At 43.9% G+C, this 17,355-nt stretch overlaps 1 protein-coding gene across 1 annotated transcript in view; it reads right to left on the reverse strand.

Annotated features, from left to right (window-relative positions):
- The window catches only part of MAP3K21 (mitogen-activated protein kinase kinase kinase 21), a 55,694-nt gene extending 42,655 nt beyond the window's left edge, over positions 1-13,039 (reverse strand). Inside the window, exon 1 of the mRNA XM_033196625.1 lies at positions 11,872-13,039. Coding sequence (XP_033052516.1) covers positions 11,872-12,688 — 817 coding nt within the window. The 5' untranslated portion in view covers positions 12,689-13,039. The remainder of the gene's footprint in view (positions 1-11,871) is intronic.
- Positions 13,040-17,355: the final 4,316 nt, after the last annotated feature.

Here is a 17,355-nt window from a genome sequence, read left to right on the forward strand (position 1 = left end):
AGTCTTTAAGCAACATCTTCCCATTGCTTTTTGCCTAACCTCAGCTACTTCTCTGCATTCTAATACATTTAGACGGTACCTTGCCCATTACACTTAAATCCTGTCTTGTCTTCCTTGTTACAATCTCATCTTATTAAATTGTAAGCAGCTTGAGGGCAGAATTTGTGCCTAATTAATCTTTTTTTAATACTGCACAGCAACTGGCATTTTAACAGGCTCAAGTGTTTGTTGAATGAATGAGGAAATTAATAATGAATACACTTAGGGGAAGAATGAATATGAAGAAGACAAATTATTTTTATTTATTTATTTTTTTTGAGACGGAGTCTGGCTCTGTCTCCCAGGCTGGATCAGCTCACTGCAAGCTCCGCCTCCCGGGTTTATGCCATTCTCCTGCCTCAGCCTCCGGAGTAGCTGGGACTACAGGCGCCTGCCACCTCGCCCGGCTAGTTTTTTGTATCTTTTAGTAGAGACGGGGTTTCACCGTGTTAGCCAGGATGGTCTCAATCTCCTGACCTTGTGATCCGCCCGTCTCGGCCTCCCAAAGTGCTGGGATTACAGGCTTGAGCCACCGCGCCCGGCGAAGACAAATTATTATAAGCTTTTCCTTTCATGCTAAGTCAGCTGCTAATTACAGAAAATCGATTCACCTCTAACCTCCTAAAGAAGTATTAGGATCCTGGACACTAAGAAATGAAGACTGTTGGCCAGATGCAGTGGCTCAGGCCTGTAATTCCAGCACTTTGGGAGGCTAAGGTGGGAAGATCACTTGAGCCCGGGAATTCAAGACCAATCTGGGCAATACAGTGAGAACTCCTACAAAAGAATTTAAAAATTGGCTGGGCATCATGGCACTCGCCTGTAGAGTCTCAGCTATTTGGGTGGTTGAGGTAGGAGTATGACTTGAGCCCAGGAGGTTAAGGCTGTCCTGGGCCATGATAGCACTGCTGCACTTCAGCCTGGGCAACACAGCAAGACCCTGTCTCAAAAAAAAGAAGACGATGAAAGATGAAAGAAGGAAGAAGGAAGAAGGAGGAGGAGGAGGGGGAGGAGGAGAAGAAGAAGAAGAAATGAAGATTGCTTTAAAAATAACTATAGCAAAACAGTTATTTGAATATTGATCTATCAGTGGCATTTGATATAGCTGATCATTCTTCCCTGATACACTTTCTTCACTGGTCTCCACACTTTTGATTTTTCCCTTTACTTCTAGCTATTCCTAAGTCCTCCCTATCTCCCTGACCTCTAAAGACTGGAGACTACTAGGACTCAGTCCTTGGACCTCTGTCTAGTTTTTTCTTATTTACACTCACTCCCTAGATAATCTCAGTCAATCTCAGGGCTTCACATACCTTCTCATGCTGATGACTCTCACATTCATATTTCTAACCTGGTTCCCCTTCATCTAATTTCAAAACTGCTGCCAGTATAGTCCTGTTAATATGTAAGTCAGACCACAGCTCTCCTCTGTTCAAAACTCTCTTGTGTCGTAGTAAAGGTCAAAGAACCTGTAGGCCCCGAAGACTGCATGGTCTGAGGGATCCCTGCTTCTCCCTCATGTCCTGCTGTTCTGCCCACCTTCACTTTTCTCCCAGCACACTGGCCTCCTGTTTTAGAAATCTTGCAATTTCTGTTCCCTGTAACAAGCATGTTCTTTCCCAGATGACCCACTTCCTCACTTACTTAGATTCTGCTGAAAATCCATCTTTTCTGCAAGACTTGGCTTAGACACGCAGTCTTTGACTGCTCAACTCAACATTTCCATCCTTCTTTGAAACTTTAATTTTTATACTGAGCACCTACCACTCTCCAAGATACTACACATGTTATTATTTATTTTGCTTAATGTCTGTCTCAATCACTAGAATGCAAGATCCTTAAGGGAGGAATTTGTGTCTGCTTTGTTCACTACTCAATACCAAGCGCCTAGGAGAGTTCTGCACATAGTATATGATCAACAGGTAACTATGATATAAATGAATGAGCTAGCATACTAAATACAAGAAGAAAGGCTTCTGTAAAGAAAAAACAGATGTGGTAAGCTAAAACAGAACTTCACATTGCTCGTATACTGAAATAAAATCCATCTTTCATGGGACAAGCCTTTTCATGGACACATAGTATACACAGTTTTAATGAGAAAATCACTTACATTTCATTGTATGTAAAGTCTAGCTCTAAATTTCTATCATGTTAGCATTTTAATAGTCAAGGTACATAATAAAGCAAACTGAGGCAGAAATCTTCCATAATATTCTACATTAATATATTAGTAAGAACGTAACATATTTAATACAACCGATGTATTATTTACAGAAAACCTGAAACAAAATAAACCACTTAAAATCACGTGAAGCCAAATCTTCAGAAGTAATAATTCAAACATCCTATATGCCATCAAGATACTTCCCGAAATGGAACATGATTTGCTCTTTTTCCAATAGCTTAAAAAATGCACAAACCAGTAATGAACCCTGGTAGTGAAACAGTTACAAGAGCAATTTAATACTTTATGCCTCCACCTTGACCCAACTTATCAACCCAAGTCACAAGCAGGCCTGCCAAAGTGTACAGATCTCAGTGCACCTGCAGGGAACAAGGCTCAGAACTGTTTCCTCATACTGCAGGCTGCCTGGAATCACCCAAGTTAGCCAAATTAAAAAGACTCTCATCTCCAACTAAAATGAACAAATACCTGATTAAGTGACACCTGATTTTGCAGAATGAATAAAAATAATAATGCTATTAGGCTGCAAAGGGTTGTAGAAAATGTTTAGGTATCAATGAGTTCACACACACACAGTAGGAAATATTTAAAGCACAAATATTTCAAATGTAAAACACTTTGAAGTGTTTCTAAGTAAAATATTAAAATGAATATAGTCGACAGCTTGCATTTACATTTTGTCTTACAGTTTACCAAATTCTTTGACATTTATGAGGAATTGGCAAACTAGAGCCCACAGGCTAAATCCAGCACAATGCCTCTTTTGTAAATAAAGTTTTATTGGAACACTGCCACACTCATTTGTTTACATATTGTCAAGGATGTTTTTGGCTACAACAGCAGAATTACATAGTTGCAAACAGAGACCATATGGGCTGCAAAATCAAAAAGATTTACTATCTGGCCCTATACAGGAGAAATTTGCCGACCCCAGACATACACTATCTCACTTAATCCTCACGTCACCCTATTCAGAAAGCTAGTGGAGTCAGACAGAGCTCAAACCTTCTACCACAACAACACTATTTGTCCTCAAATGTGAAAAGAACAAATGCTCTGAGTTGTTCCTTTTCCCAGAGCCATAATGCAGAATACATCAGGCATACTGTCACCTGGCTCCTGCTACGACTCACCATACACTTATCAGCAGACAGTTACTTGATTTGGATATAGTCTATAGCCAATGGAAGAATTTCTATATCAACCCAGATAACATATAAGAAAGAATCCACAAATCTGGTCCTCAGAACTGTAGCTTTCAAACTTTACTCCATATCCGAATCATCCAGAATCTTCAAAGAAAAATTATTGTCTCATCAGAAAGTAACATAGATTAATGGATGCCTAAGGGTTAAATCTATGTTAAAGCAAATTAGTAAAATGTTAATGGTAGAATCTAGGTAGTGGGATTATAAGTGAAATAATTTTTGTAAGTGAATAATTTTAAGGGAATTATTTATTTATTGACAGCATCTGACTCTATCACCCAGGCTGGAGTACAGTGGCACGATTTCAGCTCACTGCAACCTCCACCTCCTCGGTTCAAGCAATTCTCCTGCTCAGCCACCCAAGTAGCTGAGATTACAGGCATCCACCACCACGTCTGGCTAATTTCTGTATTTTTAGTAGAGACAGGGTTTCACCGAACTCCTGACCTCAAGTGATCCACCCACCTCAGCCTCCCAAAGTACTGGAATTACAGTGTGAACCACTGTATCCAGCCTTAAGTAAAATTTTAATTTTCACTTAAAATGATTTCAGTTCTATATAGTCCAAGATTTTCAAAATAAAATATTAGGGAAAAAATGCATTGCTTATTCCTAAGGTTCACTGAAGCAGAATATCCCAAAATGAGACAGAACATGTTATTTTTGAAAAGTTCTCAGGGAGATTTTGATGCCACAATAGGTGTGGGAACTACTGCTAAAGGGTGTCAGTCTGTATCAACAGAACTAATCATTTAGCCTACAGGTTCTCAAAGTATGGTCTAGGGATCCCCGGGGCTCCCTAAGATGGCAACAGTGTGAATGCAGAAGCAGATATGAACATCCATCTGTCTTCTCTCACAGTCTGGCATGAAAGTGAACTCCACAAGTGCAAAGAAATGTCACCATCCTCATTAAATTTGTTTTGGAAAATATGGGAGTTTTCCCATTGCAAATGCCATGTTAAGATGTAATGGAGTCTATTGTTATATTCATATTATTAAACATTTTTAAAATTTATCATTTTAAATTTCTAATATGATAAATATCAATTGCTATAAAGCAAAGCTCTTTGGGAGTCCTGAAAGCAAATATACGAGAACTATTAATCCAGGCAATACACAGAGACAATAAAACACAAGTTCCAGGATCAGAGGTCCCAGATTCAATTCTTAGTTCTACCCTTTGATGGGCTGAATGACTTTGATCAAGTCAATTAATCATTGAGTTCAGTTTTTTTTTTTTTTTTTTACCTGTAAGTTGGGGATAATTAGAGTGTCACCTCAAAAGGTTATAGTGACAAATAAATGAGGACAAATTGTGAGTAGTGCTCAGCATCTAGTATGCCCTAAATAAATGTTAACAACTAATCTTGTTACTATTAGGTTGGTGCGCAAGTAATTGTGGTTTTTGCAATGATTAATACTATCATTTAAAGCACTCAACATGAAGCGATATTTGGAGAAGATGAATTTTAAAAACTAAATTTACACCGCCTAGCGGTCAACTGTACAAATTTAAGTTTCAGGCTCCAAAATAAAGCCATCACAGCTCTCCCAGGTTCCCCACAAAACCTTCTGCCTGTTAGAATTCCTTCATTGGGGTGCTTTTACTTTTCGGGAGCCCTGGATCACCTCAGAGGGTTTGGGAACAGTCATTAACATTTGGAGTTAAGATCATCAGCCTGACATGGTAAAGCTAGAGAATATTTTCTAATTTTGGAGGGAGTTAGAAATCAGAGAGAAAATGTGGTCTAAATTAATTCAGTAAACAAATTGCAATGCTAAAAACTAGGCTTGGATTGTAAATGATAAACAATGTGGTCAAACTAATGTCTAAATAAATTATTTTAGTTTTTATTATCGCCATTCTGACAACCTATGATAGTACAGTCATAAAGCAAATGACGCTACGCTTATGTTTCTCTGTCTGTAGATGTGTTTTCTCGCAGCAGATCATACTACACTACTCCTCAATAACCATCAATGGCTCTTCCTTGTCTCTTAAATAGTCCATACATCTTAGCATGGTATCCATGACACTCACTGCCTGACCACATGCTAAATGCCTGTTTCCTTCCCCCCAAAAAAACCCTTTCTCCACTTTTCATTCTAGTTACACTTAACTACTCATTGTTCCCTGAAAAAGCCATATGTTTTTATGCCAGTATTTATCTAATTGCCTTTAATGGGTTGGGAAACATTAAACAGATTTTTCCTACAGGACTTCTGACAAATCTCCCAAGAAACTAACACAGTATCAGAAATCAAGACAATCAGGCTCAACGAAGTTATATAACTTGCTCAAGGTCACACAGCTAGTAAATGAAGATACTGATATTCAAATCCAAATCTGACTGATTTTAAAGGCAATGCTAGATAGAGCCAGAAGTGGTGGCTCTTACATGTAATCCCAGCACTTTGGGAGGCTGAGGAGGAAGGATGATGGCTTGAGTCCAGGAGTTTGAGACCAGCCTGGGCTACATAGCAAGACTTTGTATTACAAAAAAAAAAAAAAGCCAATGCTCTTTCCCTTAGCTGCACTATTCTGGTAAGTTTAGCACTTAAATGCTCGTGTGAGAAAGCAGGGCTTACAAATGACCTTCTTAAATGGGTAGAGTAGATAAATACTTTCCTCTGTCTCCTTTACCCTGCTTTGATATACTTGACAATGATTACAAAACTGATCAAATATGGATAGTTTGCATAATTCAGAACTAACTAGCTATACGTCTTACAACTACAAAAAAATAGGGCATTGCCTATTTTTAAAAACATTTTAAAATTTGTAGTCCAGGGTGTCACTATGTTCCCCAAACTGGTCTCGAACTCCTGGGCTCAAGCAATCCTCCCACCTTGGCCTCCCAAAGTGCCAGGATTATAGACAGGTATGAGCCACCACACCTGGCCAGCTACTGACTTTTTAATATGCAAGCATGAAAATGACAGGGGAAGATGTGGTGACTCTTTTGTGATGGCTATTCTTCTAAAAGTCTAACCTTTTGCTAACCTTGTTTCAAAAGCAGATGTAGATCGCAGTTATGATTGGGACATCTGGACTGACTTCTCTGTGCCTCCTGGAACAGGAAGCAGCTATAGGATGAAGCTATGTGTCCTGAGTATAACAACAGAAGAGAGAAGGGGACTTATGTCTTATAACTGATAATAGTGAAATTAATAGCTTCCCCAAATCACTCTGATGAGCTATTTAAACATCTTACTTGGAGATTACATTTTCCATAATTTTCTCAGATAGTTCTTTTATTTACACAGTACTAATGAAAAAAAGCTAAAACAAAATTTATATTCCTTTTGCAGTTTGTCATAGTAAGAGCTCCAAACGGCATTTCATAATAAATACAACTATTGTAGACGTAGTTGTAGTTGTAAATAATACTGTAGATAGATAATAATTATTCCCGAAAGACTAAAAACATTGAGATAATAAATGTTTAATCATTTAAATAAAAAGCATAAAAGTAAGTAGCTACCATAATTTGTGGCTCAGTTCCCCATGGAAAGCTTATTTCTCCTCTCAAGAAAAAGAAAAAATAGAACACAATAAGCAATATCACAAAAAGAAAAAGGAAACCATAAACGATGCCACATAATCTTTTTTTTTTTTTTTTGAGACAGAGTCTCACTCTGTCGCTCAGGCTGGCGTGCAGTGGTGCGGTCTCGGCTCACTGCAACCTCCGCCTCCTGGGTTCAAGCAATTCTCTGCCTCAGCCTCCCAAGTAGCTGGGATTACAGGCACCCGCCACCACACCCGGCTAATTTTTTGTATTTTTGGTAGAGACGGGGTTTCACCATCTTGGCCAGGCTGGTCTTGAACTCCTGAGCTCGTGATCCACCTTCCTCGGCTCGTGAATGATGCCACACAATCCTATTTCAATCCTGCACTTCTGCAGTTTTTGTTTAAAACTCTTAAATGATATTATAATATTTCAAACCATCCTTAGTAATTCTTATGTTGCAGATTTTATCTTCACTGCCCCCTGGGAACCTCTCTGCAAAATACTTCCATTGCTACCACTCTGGGCAGAGTCGGTGCCCCCTCTCATACAGACAACCTTGAAAGCCGTCACTTGAGCCCACTGCAGTCCCTTCTCCGCAGAGGCCTGTACCGTCACTCAGTGAAACCTCCATGTGCACAGCAGAGGGAGGCCTGCCAGGCCCCCCCCATGTGTGCCTTTCCTCACCAGCCTTCTCCTCACACCTCCAATATGGAAGGCTCATTTTTGCTTCCTCTTTCCTTTGCCTGGGTCTTTGCTTGACTGATTCGTGGCCCTTTCTCGGAGTGCCTTCCCTGGAGAGCCACTGTGTGAAACAGCACCCCCATCCTCCAGGCTACCACTCTCCGCCCCTTACCATGCTTAATTTTCTTGACGGGACTTACTAATCTCTTTGTGATTACGTGACTGCCATCTATCTTCCCCGTTAGACTAAGCTCTATGATGGCAGATTTGTTGTCATTGATGTCTGGCTTGCCATGTGTCCCTGAGGCCCAGAAGTGACTGGCACAGGGTGGGCATTCCAAAAGTGTTAAATGAGTTCCAGCTCTCCACGATGTTTTTCTTTTCTGCAAATGCGTATAACACCGATGATTTTCACAGTAACCTGAAGTTGCTTTCTATTGTTCTCTGGGGGATGCATATAGGTAGACTTATATAAAGTATTTTCTACTTATTTTGCATCCAGTTACAGGGCCTAGTATTTATTTAAAACATAAATGACGCTTAAAGCTTGCTAACTTGGCACAACTTTCAATCTGTTGCTACCTGTTAGAAAAAGGACAAAGTTGTTTATGTCATTCACAACATATCAGCTATTATCTAGACATAGATATTCCCCCACAAGATATGATAAAACTTAAGATCTACTAGAAAAGATTAAAGAAAATCTGTCAAGAATAACATATTCTCCAGACAAATTTAAACATTTGTTTAAAACAGTGATTTCCGGCCGGGCGCGGTGGCTCACGCCTGTAATCCCAGCACTTTGGGAGGCCGAGGCGGGCAGATCAAGAGGTCAGGAGATCGAGACCATCCTGGCTAACACGGTGAAACCCCGTCTCTACTAAAAATACAAAAAAATTAGCCGGGCGTGGTGGCGGGCGCCTGTAGTCCTAGCTACTCGGGAGGCTGAGGCAGGAGAATGGCGTGAATTCGGGAGGCTGAGGCAGGAGAATGGCGGGAACCCGGGAGGCGGAGCTTGCAGTGAGCCGAGATCACGCCACTACACTCCAGCCTGGGCAACAGAGCGAGACTCCGTCTCAAAAAAAAAAAAAAAAAAGTGATTTCCACTGAATTTGGCTCCAAGTAGTCTTCTATTAGCTCTTTGGTACATGAGTACACTTTGAAGTGAAAATAAAATTCAATATTGATTTTTAAAACCTTGTTTAAGTTATCACTAACTCACTACCACCATTAGCAAATATCCAATAAAGTCAAACAAAACATACTGCAATTGAGTATCTGTTATACTCAAAAGTCTAAACAAGAAGTTATAGCTTCATATATCGGCAGAGAATGTCAACTCTGCATTTATTCATTGAACAAATAAACTCAGATATTCAGGATAAAGACCATGTGTGAGGCACCATGGTTTGCACATTCTAGACCCCAGTCACATTTTTCACTTTATAGTAATTGAATAACTATGATAATGGTCATATTGTAACAAATACTTGGCCAGCCTAGTGACTAGCTAATTAAGTCTTTTATAAGAGTGCAACAATTTAAAGCAAAGAGAATCTTGCCTGACAATTATAGAAATTAAAATACTCCATGAAGTTTGGCAATTTATTCTGAGACTGAAGTCTTTCAAAAACTAAGTAGCAGCATGTAATCACCTTCAAATTATGCAATATCTACTGAATATACAGTAGTCTATACTCCACTATATAAGTTTTTCTGGTATCGGTAAAGACTGTTTGGCCATAGTTATTGTTCCAGGGTCATGCTAGTTCCTTTTACCATTTAATAATATTAGTTCTTTAAACATTTATATTTTATAGAACTTTATAGAAATTTACTATTTGCATTAACTGCTATGGATTGTTGTTTGATCCATAAATCCTATGGATTGTTAATCCATAGGAATGGATCAACATTTTTTAAAACATGCTTTAAAAACATTAGCAAACATTCTCTACCCTGTGTTGTGTGAACTTTGAAAAATATTGCAACCAAACAAAACTAAGTACGATGTAAGTACTGGCCTAAGGACCAGTACCACCCAAGTGTTTGCTTGTGTTGATGATTTGGATACATTTGTAGAATGTTGGGTTCCGTGTTGTCACAGAGTTGCTGCAACTACAAAGAGGCAGGGGAAGGAAGGAATGGTGCTGTTGATGTCCTTAAAATACCTGGTTCTGCAGAAAACTCCCAGCAGACACAGGCTTTCAGGACACCACTGGAAAGAGGGCGTATGGGACACATGGACAAGTCACCCATTCTATGGCAGCACCTGGTCAGACATTTCTTTTATTGAAAAAAAATTACATTATCGAAAGAAAAGTGTATTTTAGGAAATTGCACTCTGTTTTTACTATAACATAGTTCAAAAGCAAGCAATGCTATAGTCCTTCACGTGGTCTGTCAAAGTACTAAGAATACACCACTACCACTACCACTAATAACATATTTTGTTAGACTTTGCTCTCATCGCCTAAGCAGATGCAATCTAAGTGATAGAGAGACTTGGGGGGGAAGGAGGATCATGAAATAAAACCTAATGCTTATGCTTAGCTACAATATTCCAATTACTTACAATTCCCAGTGAAAATGCTACATTAGTAATTTTCAAGTAAATTTCTTCTTGTCACTCTTCTTTAGGGACAATGTTTTCACTTGAGCTAGCTCCTGTCCTAGCAGGTGTCACAGGATTGAAAGACTCCAGCTGTTGTAGGCCAATGCCAGTTCTGGCTGCATCCTTTAACCTTTCATGGGATTTCATCTCATTCTAAGAATATGAAGTGATCTTCAATATTAAAGAACCAACATTAAACAGCAATTCTATAGGCTCTTTTATACAGCAAAGTTTCATAGGATTTGCATTTAAGTCATTTGTCAGTTCTTTACTGACATCTGGAAAATCCACCCTGATTTATAAACAAAATCAATGACACTGGCCAGGTCTTCAGGGTTTCAAGTACCTGTACAAGGACAATGCACTTGTTATTAACCCAAAAGTGCATTACAGTGCACACTATGCCTCTTGTCTGGAGAAAAGAAGCCATTGAACCAATAACAAAATCATATTTCACGTAGAGATACTTTTTTTTTTTTTTTTGAGACAGTCTCACTCTATCTCCTAGGCTGGAGTGCAATGGCGCCATCTTGGCTCACTGCCACTTCCGCCTCCCGGGTTCGAGTGATTCTCATGCCTCAGCCTCCAGAGTAGCTGGGATTACAGGCGCCTGCCACTACGCTGGGCTAATTTTTGTACTTTTAGTAGAGAAAGGGTTTCGCCATGTTGGCCAGGCTGGTCTCAAACTCCTGACCTCAGCTGATCCGCCCGCCTTCGCCTCCCAAAGTGCTGGGATTACAGGTATGAGCCACGCGCCCGGCCCATAGAGAGACATTTGAATGAAAAAAGTCTTTGGAAAAGGTAAGAGACATAAAGTCATATTTTGGATAGGCAAACAGCAACCTCAATACAGCACTTGTTTTTTTTTTTTTTTTTTTTTTTTTTTTTTTTTTTTGAGGTGGAGTCTTGCTCTGTCGCCCAGGCTGGAGTGCAGTGGCCGGATCTCAGCTCACTGCAAGCTCCGCCTCCCGGGTTCCCGCCATTCTCCTGCCTCAGCCTCCCTAGTAGCTGGGACTACAGGCGCCCGCCACCTCGCCCGGCTAGTTTTTTGTATTTTTAGTAGAGACGGGGTTTCACTGTGTTCGCCAGGATGGTCTCGATCTCCTGACCTTGTGATCCGCCCGTCTCGGCCTCCCAAAGTGCTGGGATTACAGGCTTGAGCCACCGCGCCCGGCCTAGCACTTGTAAAGTTGACGTCCTCGAGTGCATTCGAGGACTTTGATGAAGGCCACTGGGCGAGGACCGTCATGGGTTCCATATAATCTGCAGAAGGCCTCGATTTGCAAAGTCCTACCCAGATGAATCACCTCTGGTATTGAAAGGCCTGACTGCCCCCTGAGGTTTCTAGGAGATCCAGGTATTTTACAAATGTTTCATCTACAAGCAAGTCTGGGCTGAACTTTTTTAAAAAGCACCCAAAGGCAAGTCAAGGTTAAGCGTGTCACCAGCCCCAAAGCAAGTAACCAAGGACTAGCTGGACCTCCAAGCCCTGAAGGCCTGGGCATGAGCTGCTGCTGGCGCCCTAAGGCTGACTCCCGCCTCTTTCCATCTGGTACTATGTCCTGTGGAGCCCGCCCTAGGCTGGCACGAAGGTAGTCTTCCCCCACCTCCTCCTGGCCCCACTTACTGTTGCTGGACTTGAGGTCCCGGTGCAGGATGGGCACGAAGGCCTCTTCGTGCAGGTAGAGCATGCCCCGCGCTATCTGCACAGCCCAGTTGACCAGCACGTGCGGAGGGATGCGGCGCGCGCGGCGGGGGCCGGGCGCGCGCGGGTCCGGGGCGGCGTTGGCAGCGGCTAGGGCACGGTTGAGCGCTCCGCCGCGGGCGAACTCCAGCACCAGGCAGAGGTGCGGCTGCTGCAGGCACACGCCGCGCAGCTCGATGATGTTTGGGTGCCTCAGCATGGCGAAGAGCCGAGCCTCGCGCCGCACGCTCTCGGCTGCCGCCGCAGCGTCCTGCTCCGGGTCCCGGCGCGCCGCCTTCACCGCCACCTCCTGGCCCTGCCAGGTGGCGCGGTACACCTGCCCGAAGCCCCCCGCGCCGATGAGCTCCTTCAGCTCCAGCCGCTCGAAGGCGACGTGCACCGGGGAGCTGGGCCGCGGGGTCGGCGGCGCAGGCGGCGGCGCGGGGCTGGCTGCCGGGCGGCAGGGAGCCACGTAGTTGGCGGGGAAGATGCCCAGGCGCCGCTGCACCTGGCCTGCCCACCAGCCCTCGTCGCCCGACACGGCGGCGTCCTGCGACAGCACCTCCACCAGCTGGCCGCGCCGCAGGCTCAGCTCGTCCTCGCCGCGAGCCTCGTAGTCATAGAGAGCGGCCCACAGCCCCGCGCCAGCCGAGGCCGAGCCGCCCGAGGAGGTGGACGACGAGGACGCTGAACCGCCTCGGGCTCCCCGGGCCGAGGACACCGGGGTGTCGGCCGCGCACTCGGCGCCCGGCAAAGCCATGGGGGCAGCCGTGCGGGGAAGGCGGAGCGGGAGGCTGGGCTCAGCCTCCCGGGCGGCCCCGGGCGCGCATCGTCCGGCGGGGTGGCAGTCGGCGCCGGGGGAAGGCGAGGGGGAAGGAATTGCGATCGGTGACGGCAGCGATCACGGGCTTGCTGCCCAAAGGGCACGGCCTCGGCCCGTGTTCCTGCCCAGCCGCCTCTCCTTCCGCAGAGGTCTTCGCAGCCGCGGGCGATGTCCCACCATGGTCGTGCCCAGGGCCTGCTGCCCGCCCGCCGCGCGCTCCTTAGCCAGATCCTGGGACGCCCCACCCTACTCTAGCCGCGCCAGGGCCGCCCCGCCCCCTCCGGGTCCATTCCGCGCTGCCCCCCCGCAGGCCCGCCCCCTGGGCCTGTCCCCAGGGCCTTCCCGCCCTTCCCCCAGCCGCCCCGCCCTCTCCAGGTTCATTCCGCCCTCCTTGACCCGTCCCGGGCGCCCAGTCTGCGCCCGCCCTATGGGCCCGCCTTCCTGGGTTCGCCCCACCCTTCCCCACCAACTGCACCAGCCCGCCCCGCCCTCGCCAGGTTCACTTCCCTTTTCTGTGCCAGTCCCCAGGCCCCGGCTCCCGGGCCCGTCCCCCACCACCTTGGGCGGGTCCCGCCCCCTGGGCCTGTCTGGCTGGTCCCGCCCCGCCCCCGCCGCAGGTGCTCCGGAGCAATGGTGAGCCGCGCCCACGTGGTCTGGGAAGCGGGGTCGGCCGTCATCCACTATATATTTTCGGGAGAGTTTAAATTAAGCCAAAGTAAGACTGAGGGAGTGGACGCTTCTCCAAGAAGCGGTGGGAGAGGGTTGAGAAGATGTGGGGCCTTAGGGTGTGGCGGGGAGAGAGAAAGTTGCAGTTCTGGGAGAGTGACAGGGAATCTCAGAACGGGCTGCAGAAGAAATTGTAGCGCAGTGCCAGATCTGGGCCAGTGCGTGTGGCAAGTCACCAAGCTAAGTGCATTTGAGCCACCGTGCATCTCAGAACTGACTAGGTTACAGATTGCAGCGCAGAGTGATCCGTGGTCAGTATAGTCCCAGAAGTTCCATGATGGTCAATCCCTTGCTTATCCGTACTGTCTACTCAGATGGAAAATGCCCCAGTCTCCCTGGAAACCCACAGTTTTGGGTTTAGGAGGCATTGGCAATGGTTGGGTGCCAGAGGTTGACAGGTTACTGTGGCAGGTGATGAGGTTAAAAAGAAGAGTTTTATTATTAAAATTCTAAAATATTAGATTATCCTGTCGTAGGCCAGAATTTCCTAAGGTGTGGATCTTGTACTTCCAATAACAGGAGGAACAGTTTTAGATATTATGAGGATAGGACATACAGTAACATTCTGAGTTACATAAAGAGAGATTTATTGCCTTTTCAGTTTTCTTTCAGTCTCTCAGATCCAACTATTTGTTGGCTGTGTGACCTTGAGCAAGTTTCTTTATTTCTCTGTGACTCAGTTTTCTCATCTATAAAATGGGAATAATAAAAAATAGTACCTACTTTATAGGGTTTTTAGGAAGACTAAATGAATTAATAGTTTTACAGTTGATCTTCTGCATCCGCAGAATCAACCAACAGCTGGTCAAAAATGTTTTCTAAAAAACCAAAAAATAGCAATACAATACAAATAATACAAATAAAATACAGCATAACAACTATTTACATAGCATTTGCATTATAGTAGGTATTATTATTTTCTATTATGTTAGGTATATTAAGTAATCTAAGTATTTAAAGTATGGGAATGCTTTGGAGATATTGCAAGCTTGGTTCCAGATCACTGCAATAAAGCAAGTGACATGAATTTTTTGATTTCCCAGTGCATATAAAAGTTATGTTTCCAGTATACTGTAATTACAAGTGTGCAATAGCATCGTGCCTAAAGAATGCTTATACCTTAACTTTAAGTACTTTATAGGTAAAGTGTGCTAATGATCATCTGAACCTTCAGCAAGTCATAATCTTTTAGCTGGCAGAGGGTCTTGCCTCTATGTTGATAACTGCTGACTGATCAAGGCAGTGGTTGCATAAAAGTTGGAGTGGCTGTGGCAAATTCTTAAGGGAACAATGAAGTTTGTCACATGGATTGACTTTACCTTTCACAAAAGACTTCTCTGGAGCATGGGAAGCTGTTTGATACCATTTTAACAACAATAGAACTTCTTTCAAACTTGGAGTGATCCTTCTCAAACCCTGCTGCTATTTTACCAACCAAGTTTGTGATATTCAAAATCCTTTTTGTCATTTCAAAGTGTTCATAGCATCTCCTCTGGGAGTAGATTCCATCTCAAGAAATTTTTTTTTTTTTTTTTTTTGCCTATCCATAAGAAGCAACTCTATTCCTCATCTGTTCAAGTTTGATCATGAGATTGTAGCAATTCAGTCAAATTTTCAGTCTCCACTTCTAATTCCAGTTCTCTTGCTATTTTCACCATATCTGCAGTTCCTTTCTCCACTGAAGTAGTGAACTTCTCATTCATGAGGGTTAGAATCAACTTCTTCCAAACTCCTGTTAATGTTGATATTTTGACCTCCTCTCATGAATTATGAGTGTTTTTAATGGCATCTAGAATGGTGAATCCTATTTACCTTGCCCATATCCCATAGCAGAGGAATTGCTATCTTTGGCACCTATGGCCTTACAAAATGTATTTCTTTTTTTTTTTTTTTTGAAACAGGGTCTCTCTCTCTGTCGCCCAGGCTGGAGTGCAGTGGCGCCATCTCAGCTCACTGCAAGCTCTGCCTCCTGGGTTCACGCCATTTTCCTGCCTCAGCCTCCCAAGTAGCTGGGAATACAGGCGCCCGCCAACAAGCCTAGGTTATATGCATAGGTTATATGCTAATTTTTTGTATTTTTAGTAAAGACGGGGTCTCACCGTGTTAGCCAGGATGGTCTCGATCTCCTGACCTCATGATCCGCCCGCCTCAGCCTCCCAAAGTGCTGGGATTACAGGCGTGAGCCACCGTGCCCGGCCAAAATGTATTTCTTAAATAGTAAGACTTAGAAGTCAAAGTGACTTGTAATCCATGGGTTACTGAATGGGTGTTGTGTTAGCAGGCATAGAAACAACATTCATCTCCTTGTACATCTCTATCAGAGCTCTTGGGTGACCAGGTGCACTGTCAATGAGTAGTAATATTTTGAAAAGAATCATTTTTTTCTGAGCAATAGGTCTTAGCAGTGAGCTCAATAAACTGGCCGGGCGTGGTAGCTCACACCTGTAATCCTAGCACTTTGGGAGGCTGAGGTGGGCAGATCACCTGAGGTCAGGAGTTTGAGATCAGCCTGGCCAACAATCTCTACTAAAAATACAAAAATTGGCCAGGTGTGGTGGTGCACACCTGTAATCACAGCTACTCAGGAGGCTGAGTCAGGAGAATCACTTGAACCGGGGAGGTGGAGGTTGCAGTGAGCCGAGATTGTGCCACTGCACCCCAGCATGGGCAACGGAGCAAGACTCCGTCTCAAAACAAAACAAAACAAAACAAAAATTCAGTAAACCACCCTGTAAACAGATGTGCTGTCATTGTCATCCAGGCTTTGTTGTGCCGTTGATATGGCACAGGCAGAGTAGATTCAGCATAATTCTTAAGGGCCCTAGGATTTTCCGAATGGTAAATAAGCATTGGTTTCAACTTAGTTACTGGCTGCATTAGTCCTTAACAAGAGAGTCAGCCTGTCCTTTAAAGCCAGGTCTGGACTTCTCCTCTCTAGTTATGAAAGTCCTAGATGGCATCTTCTTCCAGTAGAAGATGTTTTGTCTACATTGAAAATCCATTGTTGGCCGGGCGCGGTGGCTCAAGCCTGTAATCCCAGCACTTTGGGAGGCCGAGACGGGCGGATCACGAGGTCAGGAAATCGAGACCATCCTGGCTAACACGGTGAAACCCCGTCTCTACTAAAAATACAAAAAGCTAGCCGGGCGAGGTGGCTGGCGCCTGTAGTCCCAGCTACTCGGGAGGCTGAGGCAGGAGAATGGCGTAAACCCAGGAGGCGGAGCTTGCAGTGAGCTGAGATCCGGCCACTGCACACTCCAGCCTGGGCGGCAGAGCCAGACTCCGTCTCAAAAAAAAAAAAAAAAAAGAAAATACATTGTTTAGTGTATCCACCTTCATCAATTATCTTAGCTAGATGTTCTGGGTAACTAGTTGTAGCTTCTACATTAGCACTTGCTGCTTCGCCATCCACTTTTACATTGCAATGACTTCTTTACTTAAACCTCATAATCCAACCTCTACTAGCTTTCCAACTTTCTCACCTCTCTCAGCCTTTCTAGAATTGAAGAGAGTTAAGGCCTTGCTTTGGATTAGGCTTTGGCTTAAGGGAATGTTGTAGCTGCTTTGATCTTCTCTCCAGACTTGTAAAATTTTCTTCATATCAGCAATAAGCTTGGTTGACTTTCTTATTCATGTGTTTATTGGAGCAGCACTTTTACTCTTCTTCAAGAACTTTTGCATTCATGACTTGGCTAACTGGTGTAAGAGGCTTAGCTTTCAGCCTATCTTGGCTTTTCACATGCCTTCCTCACTAAGCTTAATAATTTCTAGCTTTTGTTTTAAAGTGAGATAGGTGTGACTTTTCCTTTCACTTGAACACTTAGAAGTCATTGTAGAGTTATTAATTGGCCTAATTTCAATATTGTCCTGTCTCAGAA

This window comes from Trachypithecus francoisi, unplaced genomic scaffold, assembly GCF_009764315.1.
Source record: "Trachypithecus francoisi isolate TF-2019V2 unplaced genomic scaffold, Tfra_2.0 Lachesis_group5, whole genome shotgun sequence".
Classification (NCBI taxonomy): domain Eukaryota; kingdom Metazoa; phylum Chordata; class Mammalia; order Primates; family Cercopithecidae; genus Trachypithecus; species Trachypithecus francoisi.